This window comes from Acanthochromis polyacanthus, chromosome 14 (genome assembly GCF_021347895.1).
Source record: "Acanthochromis polyacanthus isolate Apoly-LR-REF ecotype Palm Island chromosome 14, KAUST_Apoly_ChrSc, whole genome shotgun sequence".
NCBI classification, from domain to species: Eukaryota; Metazoa; Chordata; class Actinopteri; family Pomacentridae; genus Acanthochromis; species Acanthochromis polyacanthus.
Window position 1 is genome coordinate 32033917 of NC_067126.1, and position 22367 is coordinate 32056283.

The 22367-nt window shown below is 41.4% G+C and overlaps 2 protein-coding genes across 5 annotated transcripts; both read left to right on the forward strand.

Annotated features, from left to right (window-relative positions):
- The first annotated feature begins 5875 nt into the window (after positions 1–5875).
- hoxd4a (homeobox D4a) lies at positions 5876–8916 on the forward strand. Its single transcript, XM_022198908.2, has 2 exons — positions 5876–6564; positions 6963–8916. The coding sequence occupies exons 1-2, from the start codon at positions 6156–6158 to the stop codon at positions 7259–7261; spliced, it is 708 nt and encodes a 235-aa protein (XP_022054600.1). The 5' UTR covers positions 5876–6155; the 3' UTR covers positions 7262–8916.
- A 1422-nt stretch (positions 8917–10338) lies between these two features.
- hoxd3a (homeobox D3a) lies at positions 10339–18476 on the forward strand. 4 transcript variants are annotated; one of them, XM_022198909.2, is made up of 4 exons: positions 10339–10731; positions 14478–14537; positions 16055–16625; positions 16770–18476. In XM_022198909.2, the coding sequence occupies exons 3-4, from the start codon at positions 16157–16159 to the stop codon at positions 17519–17521; spliced, it is 1221 nt and encodes a 406-aa protein (XP_022054601.1). In that variant the 5' UTR covers positions 10339–10731; positions 14478–14537; positions 16055–16156; the 3' UTR covers positions 17522–18476. The 4 variants fall into 4 exon arrangements, with proteins under 4 accessions (XP_022054601.1, XP_022054602.1, XP_051815046.1 ...); XM_022198910.2 differs by having other exon boundaries at positions 10341–10731; positions 16055–16604; XM_051959086.1 differs by lacking the exon at positions 10339–10731 and adding an exon at positions 10773–12363.
- The last annotated feature ends 3891 nt before the right edge of the window (positions 18477–22367 follow it).

Consider the following 22367-nt stretch of genomic DNA (forward strand, 5'->3'; position numbering starts at 1 on the left):
AACCAAAGAAAGTTTAACAAATAACCACCTGGATTAACAAATAGTTCATTTATGTTCATGATTGTTGATGCTCATGCGTTTTTAAAAGCTTTTTCTGCACAAATGTATCTTGTTTTCATGCTGCTGATGGTGTTTCTGATTGTGAATGCAAAGATTTATTTCTTAAAACGCATAGAAAAGTAGCTTCACTGATCATGCATTTCATTTTGAAGCTGACTTTTGCTTTATTTTCCTCACTAAATGTGAACCAGTGAATCCAAAGTGATATCTTTTTACGTTTCTCTACCTACCAGTAAACCTGATCTGGTGAAGCTCATGTTTTTCCCAGCATAGTATTAACTTCTTTAAAATTCTGCATTGTGCTCGAGGCAGAATAAATGTGCTCTTCTATGTTCCAAATATGCGAAAAGAGCCTTGCAGCAGAAGTTCAGTTTTCATAGCTGTTTTCAGCTGCCTGGAGATGGGGGCCAACTGAACAAAGACAGTATTTCACTGTTGCCTGACAGGCAGCTGCGAAAGTATTTACAGCCTTACTGCAATGCGGCAAAATGGACCCTGGAAGACAGGCACTCGTAGAAGCCTGAGAAAATTAGACAGGATTCACCCTCTGTTTGTTCATTTTGACAGTCCACATGACTTACATGGTTTTAGTGTGTTTTATTTTTATGTCGAACAGTGTCTAACCTCAGGCCCTGCACACATTTTAACTGATAGTTTCCATGAATGGATGCAGTTTCCTCCTTTCAGACATCCTCCCACATGTAACTTCTTGTCATTTATTTAGAATCTTAAGCATTAACATGTGACATAGTGAGATGTTCCGAAACAAAGTATTTCTTTATATCCATTTTTCCAGTGTATACGCTAGGCTGCTATTATTTACACTTTGCCCCAGTTAGATACAAAAAGGCTCATTCATTCATTCATTCATTCATTGGTAATTTCCCTGCTTTAGTTTCATCACTTTTATCCTTTCAGGGAAGATTAACCGCATCTTCACTGCAAAATATGCCCCTTTTTCTTCGATTTCATTTGCAAATACACTTGAAGTGTAAAAAATCAGAAAGATAATCAAGAAAAATCACATTCAGTTTCATTTGTTTCAAGAACCAGGTCTTGAATGAACCCCCATTAGACCACCTGTTTAAGGAGACGTGAGCTTCATTAAGCAAACAGCTACAATTTGCATTTGAAAATGTGCACTTTCTTCACCTTTCTTGCGCATATCCATCATTAGACACAGGATTAGCTGAGCCACTTATGTTTGGGTAGATGGACCTTTATTTTTTACAGTGGAAAAGGGCCGTCAATGCGCCAGCAGAAGGCGCTGTTGCCCAACACTCAGCCCCTCTGCAGCCTCTCAGCAGCCCCTTCCCTGCAGGTTCTTGAGCTCTGTGAGTGGCTGAGATGGAACCATGTGATCCAATTCATTTTTTGAAAGTGCTTTTGGAGAATTGCGTGTCAGAAAATTCACCCTTTTAGACTGATAGTATGTAGGAAGAAGCAGAATCCGTCGTCTGGTGCCTTTACTTGTTGCAGTGTGGGATGATTTGGCCCTCTACAATTCATATCTGCATCATTTTGTAGTTTATTGTTATTAATTGATCTTATAGGGACAGCACAATGCACGTTTTGCAATGTGGAATAAGCTGTAGTGACTGTTTCAGCTTTAACTGTGTGCATCCCATCATCCTTGTAAACACCGATGATGATCATGTCTTTAAGAGAGTTAAATAACTTTATTTACAGCCATAAAGTTGCAGGTAAGTTATCATATTCATAGAAAAAAAGGGCAAACTCAGGTGTACAGGCCAGCATAAGATAGTTAACCTCAACTCGTATACAGGGGAATAACTTTTTATGAAGACATGCATGTAAAAAGTGACAAGCCTGTGATTTGATGGCCTTCCATTTATCATACCTGCCCCGCTGTGGCAGCCACCCAAACCTCAACGTTATCAGCTGTGTGCAATTTGGTCGGAAAGGGAGAGAGGAGGGGCAGAGAAAGAGAGAGAAAAAACCCAAGCAGTGCACTGTGGGATTGGCCTGGAGGAGAGAATGACATCAGTCTTACTGTGGCAGGTTCACTGGGGAGAGAAATGTATTTGAGCACAAACCACTGATGCATGCTCAGTGTTTTGTTAACACTTTAGAGGTCAGTAAAGGGATACATTCAGATCTGAAAGAAACTTGGGTTAAATCAGATTGTTTAACTTGACAATAGAGCATGTGGCTGCGTTAGGATTATTAATATTAATGAATTGATATCATAAAAATAGACTTTTGTGTTTGTTCAAGGGAGCGTAAAAGCCTAAAATGTGCACATTTCCAGCTCACCTCTGTTCCCATCTCTGCCCTGACACTTTTAAACTCCACACAGCCTCTCAGCTTCCTCATTTCCATCACTTTTTTTTCCCTTCCTTTCCTCAGTGCACATCAGTGTAATCGGCATTATTGAGTAAGTGCAACTTTGAGGATTATTTATGGGCCTGCGCGCTGTTGTGAATGGCTGCGAGGAAACACGTGATGCCATTAAAGTTTGTTTTATGGCCTGGGACTTGACAAGCCAAAATATAATTCTCATTGTGTATTAGTAAGAGCGTCCAGATGGGCTGGAATAGAGCTTCAATTGACAGGGAAGCCTTACCGGACTGACTTTTTCCCCCTCTTCTTCCTCTGCGTGGATGCGTTTTTGCCGCACGGTGCGCCATGTGTTGCGGTCTCTGCGGTAAGCTGCGTTTTACCATTCTGCTCTTGCTATGGGCGTGTGATGTCACATGCGTAATGCTCGGCCTGAACCGTTTCCTGCTTCCAAACGCAGCAACAGTGCGTACTGGTGCAGGACAGACAGAGAAAGCCCAACGATGCTGCTCTGATTGGTGTTAATCTGATTTCTGTGCTTGTTTTTTGGACTCCGTTTGTGACTTGGTCTGATGACATTTCATTAATTTTCTTATTTGCTTGGAGGCGCATGAATCAACGTGTGTGAGGAGGCTTTTTTAAAAGGTGAATGTGGTGAAATATCTCGAGGCCTTAATTAGAATAATGCAGTGTTTGAATCTGTTGCATCTGGCTCTTGCAGTTTTCATCATTTAGAATTAATTTGTCCTCAGTGTGAGCTTCGGTTTCATCCACATATAAATTTACTCACCGCTAAAACCAGCTCTGAGGTTCCAGCAATGAAATAACACTTCAATCTTTCACGTGTTGTGGCTTTAAAAAAAAAAAAGTGTTTTTTTTTCTCTACAGGCCTGGTGCGTCTCCACTGCAGGCCTTTACGTGCTTATTTCGTCAGTTTTTGTTAGAAATCCTACTTTAAATGTTTAATATAACATTTAGAGCCATTTTAAGCTTTATTTTCTTTTATTCTCAGCTACACAATACAATCCCGCTCTCTTACTTTCTCCGAAATTTAGATTAAGCAGGCCTCGTTCCTTCTGTTGCCCTCAAATATTCGCTATTTGTTAAAAAAAATCTATTAAATATGTTGGGGGGAAAAAAGGAGCCGAACTGCACTAGCTGGCCTTTGGTTTTAACACAAGCTGCCAGGAAACGCTGACTTTATCATTCTTTTGTTGTGTATCTCGGCTTTGACCCGTCTGAAGGAGTAGCAGGGTATAAGGTGAAAGACAGGTCAGGCTGTCTAAGAGCCCAGATATTGAAATGTGAAGTGCAAGGACGATTTTTACAGATCATGCAAACCTGCTTTAAACTGCAGCCATAACGAATATTTGGTGTTTTTGGTGGAAAATTGCAGATCAGAGTTAATGTGGATTCGTTTTAAAAAAAAAACATGAGCACAAACAGTTAAACTATTTTTTTTTATTTTGCTGTTTTCGGTTTTATTTTCATGGCCCACTTTTTTATTTACAAAAAATAAATAAATACAAAAATCTTTCAACCACAGATTTATTTCAGGCTGAAATACTAACCAGTGGTCCAAACATGATCCAACAACTGAGCACATCATCATACATTAGTGAAGCGTTTATTTTTATTTTTTTTTCTGTGCGTCTGCATTTTTCTGTCTTCTCCAGGACTGTGGTTGAACCAAATACGCTCCAATGAATCGATTCCAGCCAGAGATTATAGTTTGAATAATTTAATCTGACACTAGCTCACCCAAAGAATTTCTGATTTCTGCTCTTACAAAGTCTCCCAAATCAAAAAGGCACTTGGTTAAAAATAATTCTCTCTTTTTTTAGTATCCTTGAAGAGAAAAATATGTTTTTGCCCAATTTGGTCTTTTTTTTTTCTTTTTCAAATTGCAATCCATCCCAGTTCGTAAAGACTCAGGGCTTGCGGTGGTCTCCATGGTAGATATGGTGAATGGCTGACTGTGACTTGGTAAACTTTTGCACCCTTTGTGCTGTCAGCAGGAGCGAAAAATAATTAAACTTTTTGATAAGTTTGTAAATGATTCGGTTTGACCTCGGTGGCCTTTAGCCTCATCTCTTACGCAGCGGTGATAAACAGTCTTCTACTAGCCTGCTCAGTATTTGCTGGTGATTTTAGAGGATTGCTTCGTTGTTTGACTGCTTACAAAAGGGGCGAGTTATTTACATTGTTGAAATATTTTTGCGTCCTGTGAACTTGAGCTGTGTTGGAGGGAAGAGCTGCACAGAAACATGTCTTGACCCCAGTTATGTGCTTTTTACTTGTCATTTGCTGCTTAAACTGACAGGAGTGCAGAGGTAGCCTGTAGGCCTGCACCTCTCTTCTGCTTTATCTTTTTTTTTTTTTTTGGACTGAAAGGTCGTTAGAGCAACCATGTGAGCAAGTTGGTTTAAATCTCCAACATAAAAATCGCTTTTGCGTTGTAGAAAATGAAAAATGGGTAAAATGTTGGAGTGGTTCCTGCAGGGAATGCTGAAAATGAATTAAGTTGAGATATTCAGATATTATTACAGCCCATAATTAAAGGCCTTTTAGTGTGTGTTTTTGCCCCATCTGTTTCTAATGCACGCCTCCTCTTTCTGTGTGCATCTCAGCTTCTTTGATGCTGTTGTTCCTCCTGACTGTAAAGCCACTTTGTAAATTTTCCGTTTTGGCTCCAGTGCTGTAAACACACAGTATTGTGGTTGTGGGGCTCCAAGTGTCTCTTCCCGTCGTCTATATATACCCTGTAGAACCGAATTTGTGTGATCAAATCACAGTCACAGATTCGATTCTAGGGGAGTATATGGTCGATGAAAAAACTTCGATTTCACTGAGTTGTTGGCATCCTTTTATCGGGCACTTGGCGCCTAATATGTTGCTGCTAAAGGACGGTGTTGTGTTATGAATGAGAGTAAATGTGACGACAGCACATTGCTCTTATAAGAAAGGGGCTTTGCTGAAACTCTAGAGGCTGGAAGGAAATCTGATGCACAATGTTTCACCTGGAAATACACCTGATACCATTAGATGCCCGTGTTTAGTGAATAAAAATACCGGAATTGAAAATGCCATGCACAGTCCAGCTGTAGCTTTTTCCTCCTGTGGGTCGTTTGTGTCTCTACATTATTGATTCCCAGAGGCTGCTGCTGCTTCTGCTGCTGCCCAATAGGCTCCCGAGACAGTTTCTTTTTTTTTTTTCACAGAGATGGGAGCAGATGAAGTGATGAGATTCGTGTAACTTTTGGATGACCCCTTCTTGACAAAGACAGTGTCCATCAATTGTCTCCAGTCATTCTTCGCTGCTTTTATGCCGAGGGGGCTTTTTGTATCTTTTGTTGGTTTCTCTGTTCAACGCTATAGCTTCAAGTCAGACCACAGAAAGTGATGTGTTTTTATCCCAGCTTGGTTAAAACATCTTTATCCACCTTTATCCAGTGTAAGTTTATTTTAAAAATAATTATAAAGTTAAATATTGAAATGAGGAGCTGTTTGTTCCTTATTTTCCAGCATCTGTTTTTATTTTCTAAACCCAGATGTACATGTTTAAGGGAAATCTGTGTGTTTTGTTTCCAGCAGGGTCTAATTTTGGACCTTGAGTTGGGTAAAAATGTATTTAGTTGTATGTTTGCCCGTGTTTGGACCAGCATCACCTCCATTGGCCGATCTGGTCACATGGTTCGCTAACTTTATTCAGTTGACACCAAGTAGGAGGGCTTTATGGAGGGAGGAAAAAAGACAACTCGAGAAAAATTAGTATTTTCTACCTTCAGAAATTAATGGCCATGAGTTCGTATATGGTGAACTCTAAGTATGTGGATCCCAAATTTCCTCCCTGCGAGGAATATTCACAAAATAGCTATATACCTGAGCAGGGCTCGGACTACTACAGTCCATCGCAGGACACAGACTTTCAGCATCCAGGGATCTACCCACGGTCAAACTACACGGAGCAGCCCTTCAGCTGCAACACTGTGCAGGACTCCACAGTGCAGCCACGGGGTCATGTGCACGAAAGATCCAGCCACCCGAGCCATTTTAGCGCACAGACTGAGCAGGGGGCCCCGGTCCAAGTTGCCGGACCCCGGACTTGTGGACAGCAGCAAAACACAAAGAGCCAAAATGGGATACAAGCCAAGCAGCCTGCAGTAGTTTACCCCTGGATGAAGAAAGTTCACGTAACAACTGGTAAGATTTCCCCTTTTCTTCCTCCCTTATGGACCAACTGAGAGCTGTAGCTGAGAAATCCTTCAGTGTAATATTTATAGGAGTCTTTGAAAGGCCTCGCCAATTACACAAGTCATAAATTTTTATAGCTCAGGAAATAGGCCGCTAGGTAAGAGCCTGAAAGCTCCTGAAAACACACACTGACCGCTGCTAATGCTCTTAAATCTGCAGCAAATCTGCTTAAATTCACTTCGAATCATTCATTATTTCCTGGTGTCGCTTCCGCGTGTTAAACTTTGTGCGCTCCGGCTGCTTGGACTTCGCTTGTTGTTTCCCTGCATGCTGCAGTGGCCACATTTGGTGACTTCTTCTTCTTTCTTTCCTTTTCTCCCCCCTTTTGGTTGTTTTCTATCTCCCAGTGAACCCGGATTACACAGGATCGGAGCCCAAACGGTCCAGGACAGCTTACACCCGGCAGCAGGTCCTGGAGCTGGAGAAGGAGTTTCATTTTAACAGGTATCTGACCAGGCGGCGGCGGATTGAGATTGCCCACACTCTTTGTCTCTCCGAAAGGCAGATCAAAATCTGGTTTCAGAACAGACGGATGAAATGGAAGAAAGATCATAAACTGCCCAACACCAAGGGCAGATCTGCACCAGCCTCCAGCCATCTGCAAAGCATTCAGAAGGACAACCAGACTGATATCACAGCGTTATAAGAGAGGAGGGAGTCCTGATATCGCCACACATTATCTGTACATAAAAGAGACAAAGGTTGCATCTGACTTTTGCATGGACTGATGTCGTTTTAGCCTCTTTTTTTATTTTTTTAATTTAACAAAAATGACCCCAACAGTGTTGACACGAGACTGAGTCAGAAAAATCAATCAGTCTTTATAAGTGAGGTTTGCAAGTTGAGCCTCTTCTGTGTTTTATTTCATTAAAAACACAGAAAAGCATCGAAACAAACTTTTTTTTTCTTTTTCCCTTATTTTATTTGGACGTTTCCCCCTTGAGGACATTTATTACGCAAGCTCGGCCCGATTTCATGGATTTAAAAAAAACTATATCCCCTCTCCTCTCATGGATTCACGTGAAGATTCTCTAATAATAATAAAAAATAACAACAGCGAGGTCATTCGTTAAAATTACCCACACACGAGGCTCAGTGTTTCTCCAAATGAAACGCCACATTTTTACGCACAATATATATACTTGAAGGAAGCATTATTTGCATAGAGCACGCCAAACACTCCTCAATCTACTTTCGTAAGTTGCAAATCGTCCCGCTGGATTTTTCTTTTTGTGAGTTGTATGTTTTAACTTATTTTGTACAAAAAAAAAGCTTTGAAATTTTCTGCGCCTAAATATTATTCTCAAACGTAAGACATTCCTGTGTGCAAACTATTCAGAGTGCCCTTATAAATCTCTCCTGACATCTTTGTAAACAGTGTACATTTTCAGAGGCTCTCTCATGCTATTTGAAACTCAACATATGAAAGATCATTTGTTTCCTGCATGGCATCAAAAAAAATTGATATTTGGATGTTTCTCATCGGAAATAATCAAAAATCCTGAATATTTAGGAGCATAATTGTTTATTTTTCTTGATACGATTTTTCATTATTTATTTGTTTAAAAACAAACGTGTACATTTTTTCCTATAGCACACAAATTAATTAAAAATATTCGTTAAAAAACTTATTATTCTGAAATACGTTGGAACTCTTGTGCATTATTAGCATGGCTTTATGCAAAGTTTTTAGTCTTAGTTGATATGGGAATCTTCTTCTTTTTTCATTTACAACAAACCCAGCCGAAAGGGGGGCTTTCATCAGGTCACGTTTCAAGACAGATATTTCTTGTTTTATACCGTCATTGTCCTCGGACAAGAAAAGCCCAGAAGCTCTCCCCCAGTATGAGGAGGGTCTCCTCTCTTGAAAAGTCTTCGTGATGAGAGACTTGAAAAGGTATTTCAAACCGAAGGTCGACAAAAGCAGCAGCAGAGGCAGGTTCATCCAGGGGACACATTTCAGCCGCAAGGACTGACCCCAACACCCCCTGACCCGCCGGACAATTTTCTCTCCCAGGCGCTCCTCGCTTTGCTTCTTGGAGAGCTGCTCATTCTTTTAAAAAACACACAGAGAGAGGAAAAAAATGAGGCTAAAGCTCATTCAAACTGAGAACCAGCGAATTCCACAGTCTTAACAGTATTATATTAAAATCAGCCCCCGATAAAGGTTCTGATTTGTGCATTTGTCTCCTCATGTCAATATGCAATCTTTTTGTTCTTATTTTTGTACATGCTTTTTACCTTGTACTGTGCATTGAGATGTGAGAAGTATATTGGAAAAAAATAAAGATTTCTACTGATTATGCATTTGAATATTTGCAAAAAAAAAAAGCTTTGTCGTGGGGTGTTCATTTTCTCCACTGATGAGATTTTTATTTTTTATTTCCAGGAAATTTCCTTTTCTGACCCACTGAGGCGTTTCTTATTTTCTTTAATTCAGCTTTACTTAGATGGGTTTTTTGAGGGGTGTAATTTGGTTTACGCCATTCACAAAAGGATCACATTCGGAGGGGGAAAGTGTCTTATTTTCTTTTACAAAGCATGTGGAGCCATATGGACCCAAAGCACCCTTTTACCAAACATCCACAAATGGACCAAATGCGCTCTGCATGCGCAAAATCAGCTTGTTGTCCTGGAAAGTCTGTAATTTAAGGGCAGAAGTGTGTTCTTGGTGCAACAGAAGTGAAGCCTATCAATGAAGAAAAAAAGAAATGGAGAGCGAGTTTGTGCCCTGCCGTGTCTTAGTTTTAACTCATTAGCTCTTAACAAAGGGAGCACACACTCTGCGTAAAGCAGCATCCCCACAGAAAATCTTCAGTGTCTTAGTGGTAATTTCCAGAGGCGATTTAATAATGAGAACGAAACAAAACAGTCCGAATATGACTTTTTTATTACAGCATACAAACAAAAACTAAGTTTATTAGCCTCATAAGACTGAAACTGATCAGAAAACTTCCCCCAAACCACAGTGAGGCACATTTCTTAGTGTTAACATTTCGTAAAGCAGGACAGCTTCTATACCTGCATATGATGCTCTAAGGTGGTCTAGAGGACATACAGTTGTGGTTTGATACTACCCCCCCCCCCCCCCCCCCAAGCACCACCACAACCTCCCCCTTCATGCTTCATGAGCTTTATTGAGGATGACCCACTGCAACACTGACCTCCGACCCTCCACACTACAGAACCAACTCTGATACTAACAAAGTGACCATTTACAGTCATGCAGAAAGACAATCTGCACTCACACAGTTTTCCAACCCCTCCAGTGACCATCGTCTTACTTCCACCCCCCACCACCACCAGCACCACTACAGGCACATGCGCAACTGTGGACATGTAGGTGTTTGTGCGCAAAATACAAGCCGTTTGTCATGTAGATTTAGAGAGAAGCAGAGATAAAGTGATGCCTCCAATCCAGCATGATGCCAAAAATGATGTGCACATATAGATGCTGAGGAGAAGATAAGGGCGAGGAAGGGAGGGGGGAGGGGGGGGCAACTAACCTACCTACTATACATGACTGGTGCTTTAAGTTAACTAGTGGATGCTGTGCGTAATTTTGAAGCCATTTATTCTAAAATCAGTGCTTTCTGTGGCCCTCTTTCTTCAAAAAGGAACTGAAATCCAATCATAACAGCTTCCTGAGCTATTATCAGGTCACAGCAGCCCTACTACAACGTGCAGCGTGTAGCCACACTGACCTACATGTCTGAACAGCAATAAATGGGAAGCCAAAGGCAGTGCCATTTTCAATGACACTGCACCCAGTGCAGGAATACAACGTCGTTGCTCTCCATCCGGCCATATTTGATTTCCAGCTGTTTTCGCAGAAGCCTCTCCGAGCCAGACAACCCCCCTAAGATATATTAAAGTGCGCTGTCTGCATTCAGAGATATAATCCAGAGACTATACCACTCCGCTCTCCATTCTCGACCACGTGATTGTCTAAATAATTAATGCAGCACGTCCCCCTAGAAACACGGCGTCGTCATTAATCGCAAGGACTCTATCAGACTTGAAAACTGAAGAGATCCCCCAAGAAAATAATATCCGATACGCGGCGCAACTGTAGTCCCGCACTTTAGCGACACATCTGAACCGATGGATGCTTGGGTAGGTAAATATTTCAGCATTTTTCATGTTGCCCGAGCCGGTAAATGACGATATCAAATGTCGTGATATTTGATAAATTGCTCCCTTTGATGTGTGCGCTCTGAGCACTATTGCAGGCTGTGGCTGCTCGCTGTACGCATGTCTTCTTTTTTATTTAATATATCAGCAGCGGCAGCAGCGGCACAAATTTTGCTGTTTGCCTTTTACGCATGCATCTGGAGAGGGATTGATAGGACTAATGGTAAAAACTAAACGGCACTGACATGTATTTATGGATGCTCGCTCTGAATAACTGCTCTTTCGGACACATACAGCTCAGTTTGGCTTCTCCACTGGGCCCATTCATTCCTTATTCACAGGCGGATTTTTGCCAATATGGCACGAAAATGTTAAAACACAGGAAGTATCTATTTTTTAAAGGACACAGCTTTAAAATGATGAATTGATTTGACTTGTTTGCGGAGTAAAAATGAACCTATTTTGATTTATAGTTTAAGTTTTCAACAGAACTTAAATAACTGGTTATTTATGTTTCCTTTACGCGTGAGAGCAAAGTGGATTTCTGTAGTTTAAAAAAAAAAAATTATTCTTGGGGGCATGATTTGATTTTGATTTCTTAGAAGTCTTGGAAGTTTAGGGCAGCCTGACAGTTCTGCCTCCTTGTAAATCATTCTCAGTAATTCCTGAAAGGGTTGCGAGGCTGTTGGGGGGCCGGGCGAAAACTGTAAATCTTTCACTTTTATTACCCTCTGAACATATGCTGCGACGCTACCAGTCCTGCATCCCTTCTCCTTCTCCTACTTGATCCTCTTCTTCAGCAAAGAGAACCCATGCCGACGGTCTCTGCGGCTCCAAAATCCTCCTCCTTTAAATCCATTCTGGCCTTTTTTTTCAGTAAATTTATTTATTAATTGGTAATTAAACCAAGCTATTATTCATTTAAGATCTGTGATTTAAATGCTGAAAAACGGTGCAGGAGGAGATGTGGCACTGTGACTCTTTGTGTTTCAGCAGTGTGTGAGGAGAGACTCAGCCAACACAAGATGATAATGTGGTTTATTTGAATACAATCCATTCCCAGTTGCAAGAAAAAAAACCACATGTCATGTATTTCATTAATCATTTTTCTTTCTTTTTTTCTTTTTAAAAAGACACCTCGTTGCAATCGTTTGTCATTTTGGATAGAGCCTGAAATAGTACTCCAAAATAATATATAAAAATGCTTTCATGCATGTGGATGCTCGTTTTATTGCTTGCACTTTTTTTTATTGCAAAATCCCTGTTAGATTCTATAAATCAGTCACATTTCTAGCATAAGTGAGGTGAAAATCCCTGGATAAACTGTTGGAAATTCGTGCGTAAAATGCACAAATCATTTTACGCACACAGATGCTGTAGCTGCAGTGCACTGCTGGAGGCTGAGAATGTGTAAATCTGTATTATTAGTAGTAGCCTCAAAGAAAAAAAAGAGAAAAATAGAGCTGCATATCTGCTTGGGGTTTAAATACTGGAAGTGGAGGCGAGCTGCAACACTCGAGGAGATAAAACAGAAATAGGCAGAGGGACATTTTCACATTCACACAGTTCAGATGAGGAAATAAACGCCACCCTTTATCAAAATGGATTGGTGAGGTAAGGCTTGCTTGAAGAAGAGAACAATCACGTGAACAAATATGCTTGTATCTAACGGCAGCGCCTTTATTTGTCATCATAAAGCTTCCCCGAAACACCCCAAAAAATCCTAATGTTGGCTCCAAATCTGCACAGGCCTGTCCGGTTCTGAATTCCTGTATATTTCACTGGGTGATTGATTGCCAGTGATTTTTTTTTCTGGAATAAGGATACCTTGTTCGCTTTTTATTGGTAGTTGAATGCGAGTCCTTCCATTCTTTCGGGAATACTGTCTCCACCGGTATATGGAAATGTCTGAAAAACAGCAAGATCAGGTTTAGGACAGCATTGTCTACAGACAAAGGGTGAAGGATTTATTCTAGAGACTGCGTGGAAAGGAAGTGAGACTGAGAGGGGAGCTGGTTTATGATGAATTGATTCACAGGTAAGGAATTGCATGGCAGAAAGCAACCTTTAACCACGGGTTAATATAATGCAAGGAAATATATATGATTCATTCCATCCGAGGAGCTGATGCTTGTTAATGTCGCTCTCGCCCTGCGCGGATATGGAGCCCTCAGCTGCGTCTTCAAAAGCAGATTCCTGTATTTTTCTTTTTTGGCGTTCAAATATTATCGACACATTGAGCCTGAGCTGCTCTGCGCTTTTCAGCTGATTTCATGAAAAGCGGCTCGCAGGAGGAAGCAGGAGAGGAACTTTTTTCTTTTTGACTCTTGGATCGTAAATCACATTAATTTGTTGTCTTATCGTCACACTGGCGTTTGCCGTGATTTATGTGGTTTCAACTATATGGCTTTGTTAACCTGCAACGTTATATTATATTCATATTGGATGTTTTTAAAGGATTACCGGGGCTGAATAGTGCGCAGGAACAAAAGGCAAATACTTCTGTTTGGATTCCTTTATGACTAACTTGCTCTTGGTTCATGTGAATGTGAATATTTTTGATATTTTCTGTTTCTTTGGTGATTGTCTGCACTGGAGCAAACATCAGGCCCGAGTAGCAGAGACAATAAATGCTTTTATCTGAGATGATTTTTCTCATTTTTGCTCCAATAACTGCTGGATTAATGTTTAATTTCTGTGTGTTACATCTTTGCAGGCCTGCTACTGATTGTGCGCTTTAAGAAACAAAGACTTTAAATATGTTTGCAGCAAATATTTAAATTTTATGTCCAATTTTCTTTTTTGGTTTTAACACAAAAACAGAGACTTTAAGTGATTATTTCTGCTCTTTTCATTTTTTGGATGTGCCAAATTTATTATTTCCCCCCACCACGCGTCTCCAAACTGTTTAACTTGAAATATCGACAGGATTTGAAGGGTCTAAGCAGCAGAAGTGGGGTAATAACACTCCATATTGACTCCGAGCCATTGTGCGAACCAAACTTACCGTAACAGCGCGTAGGCGAAAAACACAGCCGTGTGAAAAGAGGAACCATGTCTGCGACTAGTAGCTCAGTGTGCTCAAGAGTTGTGGAGGCGCAGATTATCGAAGCAGCTTTCACAAATATTCCACAAGAAGAAATCCCACATTTCCATCGCCATGTTTTTAAACCATTTATCCTCCAAACATCCAGCAGCCAGACAGGAATTAATTCCACTTTAAATAGTTCAATTAAAAATGTTGGATTTCTGCTTTTCTTGCCGTCGGTGCAGCATCTTGTCTTGTTTCTGTCGCCGCAGGAAAAAACTGCTTTGAATTTATTTGGATCCACTTGAAGCCAAACTGCTCGTTGTTCATTAAACTTTGGCTTAATGCTGAATGACCCAAAGGTCACCTAAAAAAGCTTATGGCTGCTAAATATTTGGCCTGGCTCTTTGTATAAAAAGTGCACATGTAGGACTTTTCACTCTCAAGCATTGTAGCAGTAACTTTAAAAAAATCAGTCATAGGTGGAGCTTAGCAGATTTTTAAAAAGACTTAAATTCACTGGCCAATAAGAATTAGAATTTTGATAATTAGTTAATTCTAAAATAATATTATAAACACAATTTATTTTTTAAAAGTGTGGCACAGATTGGGCCTAATATGCATCGTATTTTATTCCCATATTTCTAAAACAAATCTTCTCATGCGAGCACATTTTTACTCAACTTTATTTGTCTTCTAGGTCAAGATGGAAGCAGCGATGAATGCGTGAGGGACATCAAACAGATCTGCGCACATTTCGGTGAGTAACCCTTCTTTAATGAAGGGAGTGGACGACACAGCCAACTGCTAACAAGGTGAAAGGGTGATTTGTTATTAGGCTACACATTTACGCTCACAGTGTTTCGCGGGAGGCTTAAATCACGAAAACAGACATGAAGCATGGCCTTAACGGAGCCTGTAATTATTTACGCAGGCCAGAGTCCAATTTCAGCGAGTTCCCTTTTCGTTTGTAGCCCGATTAAAAAAAAGAATGAATGAGAGAACATGATGCAAGAATACATGTTAAAAATCTCAGACATTAGTGAAAGAAAAACATGCAAACTACACAATGTAAAATCTGGAAGAATTTCACCACTTCACCCCACGATTTCCACATTACAAGCCGCGTCATCGCCAAAATGCTTCATTAAAACCAGTGAATTAGCTCCGTTTTTGTCCTCCCCTCTGCGTTTAAGCTGCAGACTCACACTCAGCCAGAATGGAGGCATCATTTATAAGCTCTGCATGGGAGAAGTCGCCGAGTATGAAATTCTTTCCCTTGCCTTCCACCTACGCTCAGTTTTACACTTCTGAGAGCTGCGACTCTTGAGCAGTGTTTTGCCTTTCATTCCTCTCTGAGGCCGTTTACAACCATAACATTTGCGGTCATAAATTTTGCCGCGGTCCACACTGACAGGTGCAATTGTTATGCACGGCGAGGACTGCTCCTCCTGAAGCCACCAACGTACAGTACAGGGCCCTTTGATATTTGTATTAGTTAAAATGCTGCCATGCGTCTCTGTCATATGTGTAAAAAAACACAAAACACATGTAGCTGCAATTAAATATATTCATAGGGAGCTTTTGCCACTTTTTAAATGTATTTTGTGTTGCAAATTAGAGGTAAAAATTTGCAAGAATGGATCAGCAGGAGAAGAAAAACGCCCAATTGGAAAAAAAGGTGAAGATGTGATTGAAGGCTAATGAAATATCATATTTTACTGCCTCCCACCCACCCAAACCCCCCCCCCCCCTTTTCTCTCACTCACACACACTCTCACGCACACACTCACCCGCAGCCACCACCTACACGTTTTGATATCAACATTAATAACAACCGTTGGAGGACTTTAGTATTTAGCGTCTTGCGTGCGTAAAAACCCGATCCAAAATGCGTGCGCGTTTGAACAATGAACGCATGACGGGCTTTGTCGGGCCTTGTGATTAGTCAAAGGGCTATTGTGTGTATGTGCGTGTCAAATGCTGATTCAGCTTATTTGTGAGGGACTCCTAAAGCCTCCCAGAGGGTGCGAGTTAAACTTTAACTGTTTTGTGCCAGAAGTGAGTGGAGCGTCCAGAATCTGGGCCTCGGAGATGAAGCATTGTTTCAGACAGTGTGTGGAGGCAGTTGCTTATTTCTAATCTAAAGGCTGCTGTAACCCAGAGCAACCTGGGCCAAGCAGAGTGGTGATTCTCGTGGTTTATTGTTGATTTCCCAACCCTGAGTCTCACATATTCATTAAGGCCCGGTTATAATGAGTTTATTTGTCTTTATAGGTCACAGACTGGAGCAACGGTGGGAAACACCAATCACGTGAATAAACAACACCCATGCCATTGGATAGAGTTGCACTGGCTTATTGGCTTTAAACCCACAAAATGCAGAAAGCAACATACTACGATAACTCTGGGCTTTTTGGAGGCTATACTTACCCCAAACCAGACTCTTACAACTACGGCCCAGCGCACCAGTCCTACCCTACTTCTAACATCGAGAGTGACTACCAGGGCTCAGTGTGTCCCATCCAGACCTCCACAGTCCGGCCGCCGGCCCTCAAAGACAGTGACCTGAACGGGGACTGCATGCGGCAAAGCGGCAGCAATCAGAGCAACAGCAGCAGCCAGGCGACCAGCATTTCGGAGCAGCAGGCGCCTCCACTGTCCGCATCCTCCCCGAGCTCCAACAGCTCTGCGTCCCAGAAGAAGAAGTCTCCATCCAGCAGCGGCTCCAGCGCGGCCACGCCGGCCCTCACCAAGCAGATCTTCCCCTGGATGAAGGAGACCAGGCAGAACTCAAAGCAGAAGAGCAACAACTGTGCCACTGCAGGTAGAGATCGCGGAGGTGAAGGTGTGTGTGCATGTTGTGTGTTTTTTTTCAGGGGGCGAGGGAGGGAGGGAAGGGTGGGTTGGGGGGGGGGGGGTTGATTGGGCCTTCATGTGCTTATGACTTGCTGTTCACATGGCTCAAAAAGATGCTGCGGTTCCTCCACAGGTGGCGAGGTGAGTGACGAGAAGAGCCCACCAGGACCGGCCTCCAAACGGGTCAGAACTGCTTACACCAGCGCGCAACTCGTGGAGCTGGAGAAGGAGTTTCACTTTAACCGCTACCTGTGTCGCCCTCGGAGGGTGGAAATGGCGAATCTGTTGAATCTGACCGAGCGCCAAATAAAGATCTGGTTTCAGAACCGGAGGATGAAATACAAAAAGGACCAGAAGTCGAAAGGGCTGGCGCACTCTCCCCTGGGACATTCCCCGGACAGGAGCCCGCCGCTGAGTGGCCCAAATCACATTGGATACTCTGGCCAGCTCCAGAACGTGAGCAGCCTCAGCTATGACGCGCCCTCGCCCCCGTCCTTCGCCAAACCCCAGCAGAACATGTACGGTTTGGCCGCGTACACTGCGCCCTTGGGCGGCTGCATCCCGCAACAGAAGAGGTACCCGGGATCCGAGTACGAACACCACGGCATGCAGAGCACCGGCAGCTTTGCCAACGCCAATTTGCAAGGCAGCCCCGTTTACGTGGGTGGGAATTTTGTTGATTCCATGCCAGCCTCGGGCCCCATGTTCAACCTCGGCCATCTTCCCCACCCCTCATCCACCAGCGTGGACTACAGCTGTGCCGCTCAGATCCCAGGAAACCACCACCATGGACCCTGTGATCCCCATCCCACATACACAGACCTCACCTCTCACCAAGCGTCTCAGGGAAGGATTCAGGAAGCGCCTAAACTGACGCATTTGTAATATGTGGTTTCGTGAGTGCGTGTGCGTGCGTGTATGTGTGTGTGTGTGCCAAAATTACGTTGCGCTCTTTTTTATTACCTCACTAGTCTAATAACTACACTCCAAGCGAGTCATGTGTATTATTACAGTATTATTGATATTACTATTAATGCTATTGTGTAATTATTTTCTAAATAATACAGCTTTGTCCATTTCTCTTGAATATTTGGGGATGCGCAGAGGCACACTAGCCTGGTTGTCAATAGTTCTTTTCTTTTGTTTGTTTCTTCTCAAGTGCAATGCGCAAAAAAAAATTTCTTGACTGAATATTTCATGCCGTTACTTGAAGGTAAGTCTTGTAGTTCACGAAAGTAGAAGCTCATCCTTAGAGAGAAGGATCTGTAGGGGGGGGGAATTTTCTGTCTGTTTGTTAGGATCTCATTTTCCTCACGGGCATCCTATTTATTTATGACTATGATTTGCATAATCTTTCGTACTAGCATATTAGCCTATTTATTATTTAATTACTTTTTGTATTGCACATTATTTATCGTTTATATGCGAGTATTTATAAGTCAGTGTGGAGATTGTTGTAAGATTGGACAGATCAGTGCACTTGGAAAGTGTTGGCAAAACAGGGTTTTTGGAAAATGCTATGACTCGCAGTGTATTGTTGGAAAAAGAGCATTTCTAATTGTAAATCTGGGATAAATGGGGCATTTTATAGTGTATAAACACCACTATATGTATGTCCATGGTTAATCTTGTGTCAAACCTTAAGCAAAACGTAGACTATCGAAGTATCAAAATATTATACACACCAGCATGTCATTTTGTGTAGTCCATTGCTATTCTTTATTTGTCTTCCATTGTTATTCCATTCAGTTGGATATCCATAAATTTATGAAACCCTAATGATATTGAAATGTTATATTTTATTGTGTTTAACATTTTGTAAATAAAGTGCTTAAACTTGTATTTTTTTATTGGATTTTGTTGATTTTGTTTAAAAAAAAAACCCTCTGCAGCAGGAGCTTTGATCATCCTTGCAGCTTCTCATTATTTTTAATTTCTCATTCAGCTGCAGATGGAGGAAAAAAACATACACACAAAACTGTCAGGTAGCAGAGCAGAGGAGGCTTATTGACTCCCAGCTCCACTGTACAGTCCAAACAGGGGGAGAAACAATCAATAATTAGACACCAGGATATCTAAAACTCATCAGACGGCTCTATGCCTCCAATGCAAAGTGCATTTCAGCGGAATAAAAGGCTCTGGAGGTTATTGATGTTTTATTGGTGTGAGGGAAGTGAGTCTATGAGCTTATTGCATCTTCCACATGGCACTTATCATTTAAAAAAAAAGAAAAGTCTCGACCACATGATTACCTTCCTGTGTGCAAGAAAATGAGCTCAATTTTCCTGCAAAGACCAAAGTCTAATCAATGTCTGTCTAATTGATTGGGGAGCTGCATCAAAAATAATCCACCTTAAATTGGCTCAAGTGCACAGACATGCCCATTTTGTAGCAAAGCAGCAGATTGGTGACAATAAAAATACATGGTGCTGCTTTGACATTGGAAAAGATGCAACCATGTGTGTGTGAGGGAGAAAGAGAGGGGGGAGAGAGAGAGCAGTTCATCCTTTATTGCTCCTGGAGAGCCATTTCAAAGCTCATTAATCAAAAACTCGTCGCATTCAGACTCCTCGCTGATCCCTCCTCCTCGTGAACAAAGCATTTGCATTCCAAATCCAAGTAACACATTTCTAACCGAGCAGGCCAATCTTTAATGGTGGGGGAAGAGTTGGAGGGGGGAAAAAAATCCTTCTGTGTTCACATTTTCGAAGATGATAAATCCTCGGATTTAAGGGCGCATGAAGGCAAATGAAACTCCTGTCACAGAAATCATCAGTGGCTTTAAATCGCAGGTTCACAGTCACAGTGATCCTCAAAAAAAAGACAAAAAGAAAAAAAAAATCAGCCAATAAACTGCCTCAGCATGCCGGTATGATCCTAAACCCCCATCCTAAAAAAAAAGCTTGTACATTTATTTCACCCTATTTTTCAATAAAAATCCATGCTGGATTGTGGACTAAGAGCTGCTACAATGGGCTACAAATCATTTCAGTATTCAGTGCATGGCGGCCATTTTAACCCTCCTTTCTCATCTCCCTCCCCTCCAGTTTCTGCACCTCACAAGTCATTTACTGAGCTCTTACAAAAGAACATCTTTTAAACGGGATCTGAAGCTGAATATTCACCATTTTCCACTATTTATTTTGCACAAGATTAGCAATGAAAACCAGCTCAGTTGATCTTATTGAAAATAATTATTAGAAATGCCTGGAAAAAAAATCTAGGATGTCTCGACAAATGAAGCAAAAAAATAAATAAAATCTTATCCATGAGACATCAAATGGACTAAACTGGGTTTCAGATTGCATCCTTGTAATTACGCCTCTGACTCATACATGGGTGCAGCTTGGATCAAATTCACAAATCTGCCATAAAAAGAGGAAATTTCACCCCAATTGGACACAACAGCAGCGTATTTCCTTTGCTTGGAGCTGCTCTGTACTTTAGAAAAACAATCCCACGTGTGTTTGGAGGCCACCTTAGAAAAGAAACATGGTGCTTTTAAAAAAAAAAAAAATTGTTTGAATCTTGTGCAACAAAAATGAGCAAAATTCCCCATTGTAGCGGTTTGAGTCAAGCATTTATATTTGTTTTTGGCTTTGTTTTGATTCCACATGTGTTGTTTTGGATTAGCTGCAAACATGTCTTGAAATTGATTTTGAAATGTGAAGTAATTGATGAAAGTGAAGAGAAGCTTTGCTTGGAGCAGGCAGTGCAGCTCATTTAGGGCTCCTGATTGGATACCAGCCGAGCAGGCCACGCCCCCTCAGTGAAGGGTAATATTTACATATGGGGAAGTAGTCGTATACTGTAGAGCAACTATTAATGAGAACAACAGCCTTTAAACTTATCCCCATTCTGGACTTCCTGACTGGAAACACGCGACATTTGACAGTTTTGATGCGTAATTTTTCTTGTAAATGCGTGTTGTTGTGTTGGATAATGGACAGAAGGTTCAAAGCAGGAACCACCGGGGGAGAGAAGCTTCTTATTCAGTGTTTGAGGTAGAGTAAATGCTCTTTTTATGAGCTGTAGTGAGAAATAATCATTCACTCTGCGCATTCTTAGATCAGCTCTCGAGGAAAGTTGGCACAACATATCGCGATGACTCCTCCGCGCAACCGAGCAGCGTCCGTCTCCATCTCAAGGGAGATTTATTTATTGTTATTTTTACGCGCTGGGGAGACCAGAGGGAGCAGCAGCTGTAGCAGAAGAAATGACCTTAAAATTAGTGAGGAATGTGTCATTTATTTTCCGTTTCACCTGCTCGGTTCTTTTGTTACAGGCGCTTCTTCGTTTGCACCGACCGACCTGACTGTGGATTATAAAGCCTCGGATCAAGACTGAATCTGAACAAAAACGAAGTGAACTGCATGAGATATGGACTTTTATCTTTAAAAAAAAAACTGACAGAAAGAAATAGAAGGAATAGTTTATATGTGAGGTGGGCTGGAGGTCTGTTTCTTTTCCCACAGAATTAATTCATTTCTTCCAATGGAACAATTGTTTGTATGTTGATGAGAAAGTGAGTTTTTCCTCAACCCATTAAACCTGAGTTAAGAAAATAATTAGCTCTAAATTGGCTGAATGTATTCTGGTTTATGTCTGGCTTTTCTGTTTGTAAAAACTAAACCCAAGGATACACAACAAAGGGGTTAAATCCTGGATATTTTGGGATTCGTTCCAAGCTTGTATGATGTCTGGATGCACTAAGAAAGTTCACCTTGCTGTTTTTTTCAACTTAATTTTTGTGTATTTTTATAACCTGGACAACAAATCAAACACATCTTGATGTCATTAACTAATTCTGTGTGTTTAACTGCATAAGCTGGTGCAGTTGTTGATGTATAAATGTCAGTATTAGCTTTAATTGCGTCACTTTGTAATGTTTTATGCTGCTCTATCCACAGGCCCCCACTGACTGTTAATGTGTTCTGTAACAAGCAGATTGTATTTATGTCTTTAAAATCCATTTGCTCTCCAAATAAAATGCTTAATTTGCTTTGAGATGGTGTGTTTTTTTGCTCAACTGCTCATTCACTTGCCTCCTCTCTTAATAAAGCAATTCATGAAATACAGAACAGGAGTAGCATTCTTGCTCCATAGTGCATTATTTCCATGCTTTTTATCTTGTTTTTTTTTGTTCCACTGACACACATGATTTCACATCTTTCCTCCTCATATGTGTTGATGCTCACTAATTCTGTGGTATCAGACAGCAGCAGGAAGGGAAAGTGATCTGGAGCGCACCCCCTCTGACCATCTGTGAGCAGTGACAGAGGATGGGAATGTCAGAGGACACCGTTGTCACAAGTCCTCCGTTCTGTGGCCTCTGCTGTCATTAAGGATTCACCACACTTTAGGTGAACGGACAGGGGGAGGCAGACGCTTTATTTTGTCCATGGGGAGGGCATGTGTGTTGTTTGGCGACTCATAAGGTCTGCACTGTGCTTCTCCTTCTGAGGGGAAACAGAAAGAACTGCTGCAGGGTACGTCACATTATTAGACTGCATCATTTGTGGACTGGTTGCAGAAGGCTACATCTGTCCTTTAGATGGTATTTTAAATCGGAGAGCACACACATGCAATGACAAACGTAAAAGCATCACTACAGAAGAGATGAATAGTTTGATGATGGTGAAAAACATGAAGTACAGCTGCATTCCTGGATGCTATCTGCTAATAAATATAACACTGCTATTTTGCAACAAAAATTGTAACAATAACCCAG

Coding starts and splice junctions, on each gene's coding strand:
- hoxd4a (XM_022198908.2), top strand. CDS start 6,156: ATGGCCATGAGTTCGTATATGGTGAACTCTAAGTATGTGGATCCCAAA. Junction 6,565..6,962: donor GAAAGTTCACGTAACAACTG/GTAAGATTTCCC, acceptor TCTATCTCCCAG/TGAACCCGGATTACACAGGA.
- hoxd3a (XM_022198909.2), top strand. CDS start 16,157: ATGCAGAAAGCAACATACTACGATAACTCTGGGCTTTTTGGAGGCTAT. Junction 16,626..16,769: donor TAGAGATCGCGGAGGTGAAG/GTGTGTGTGCAT, acceptor GTTCCTCCACAG/GTGGCGAGGTGAGTGACGAG.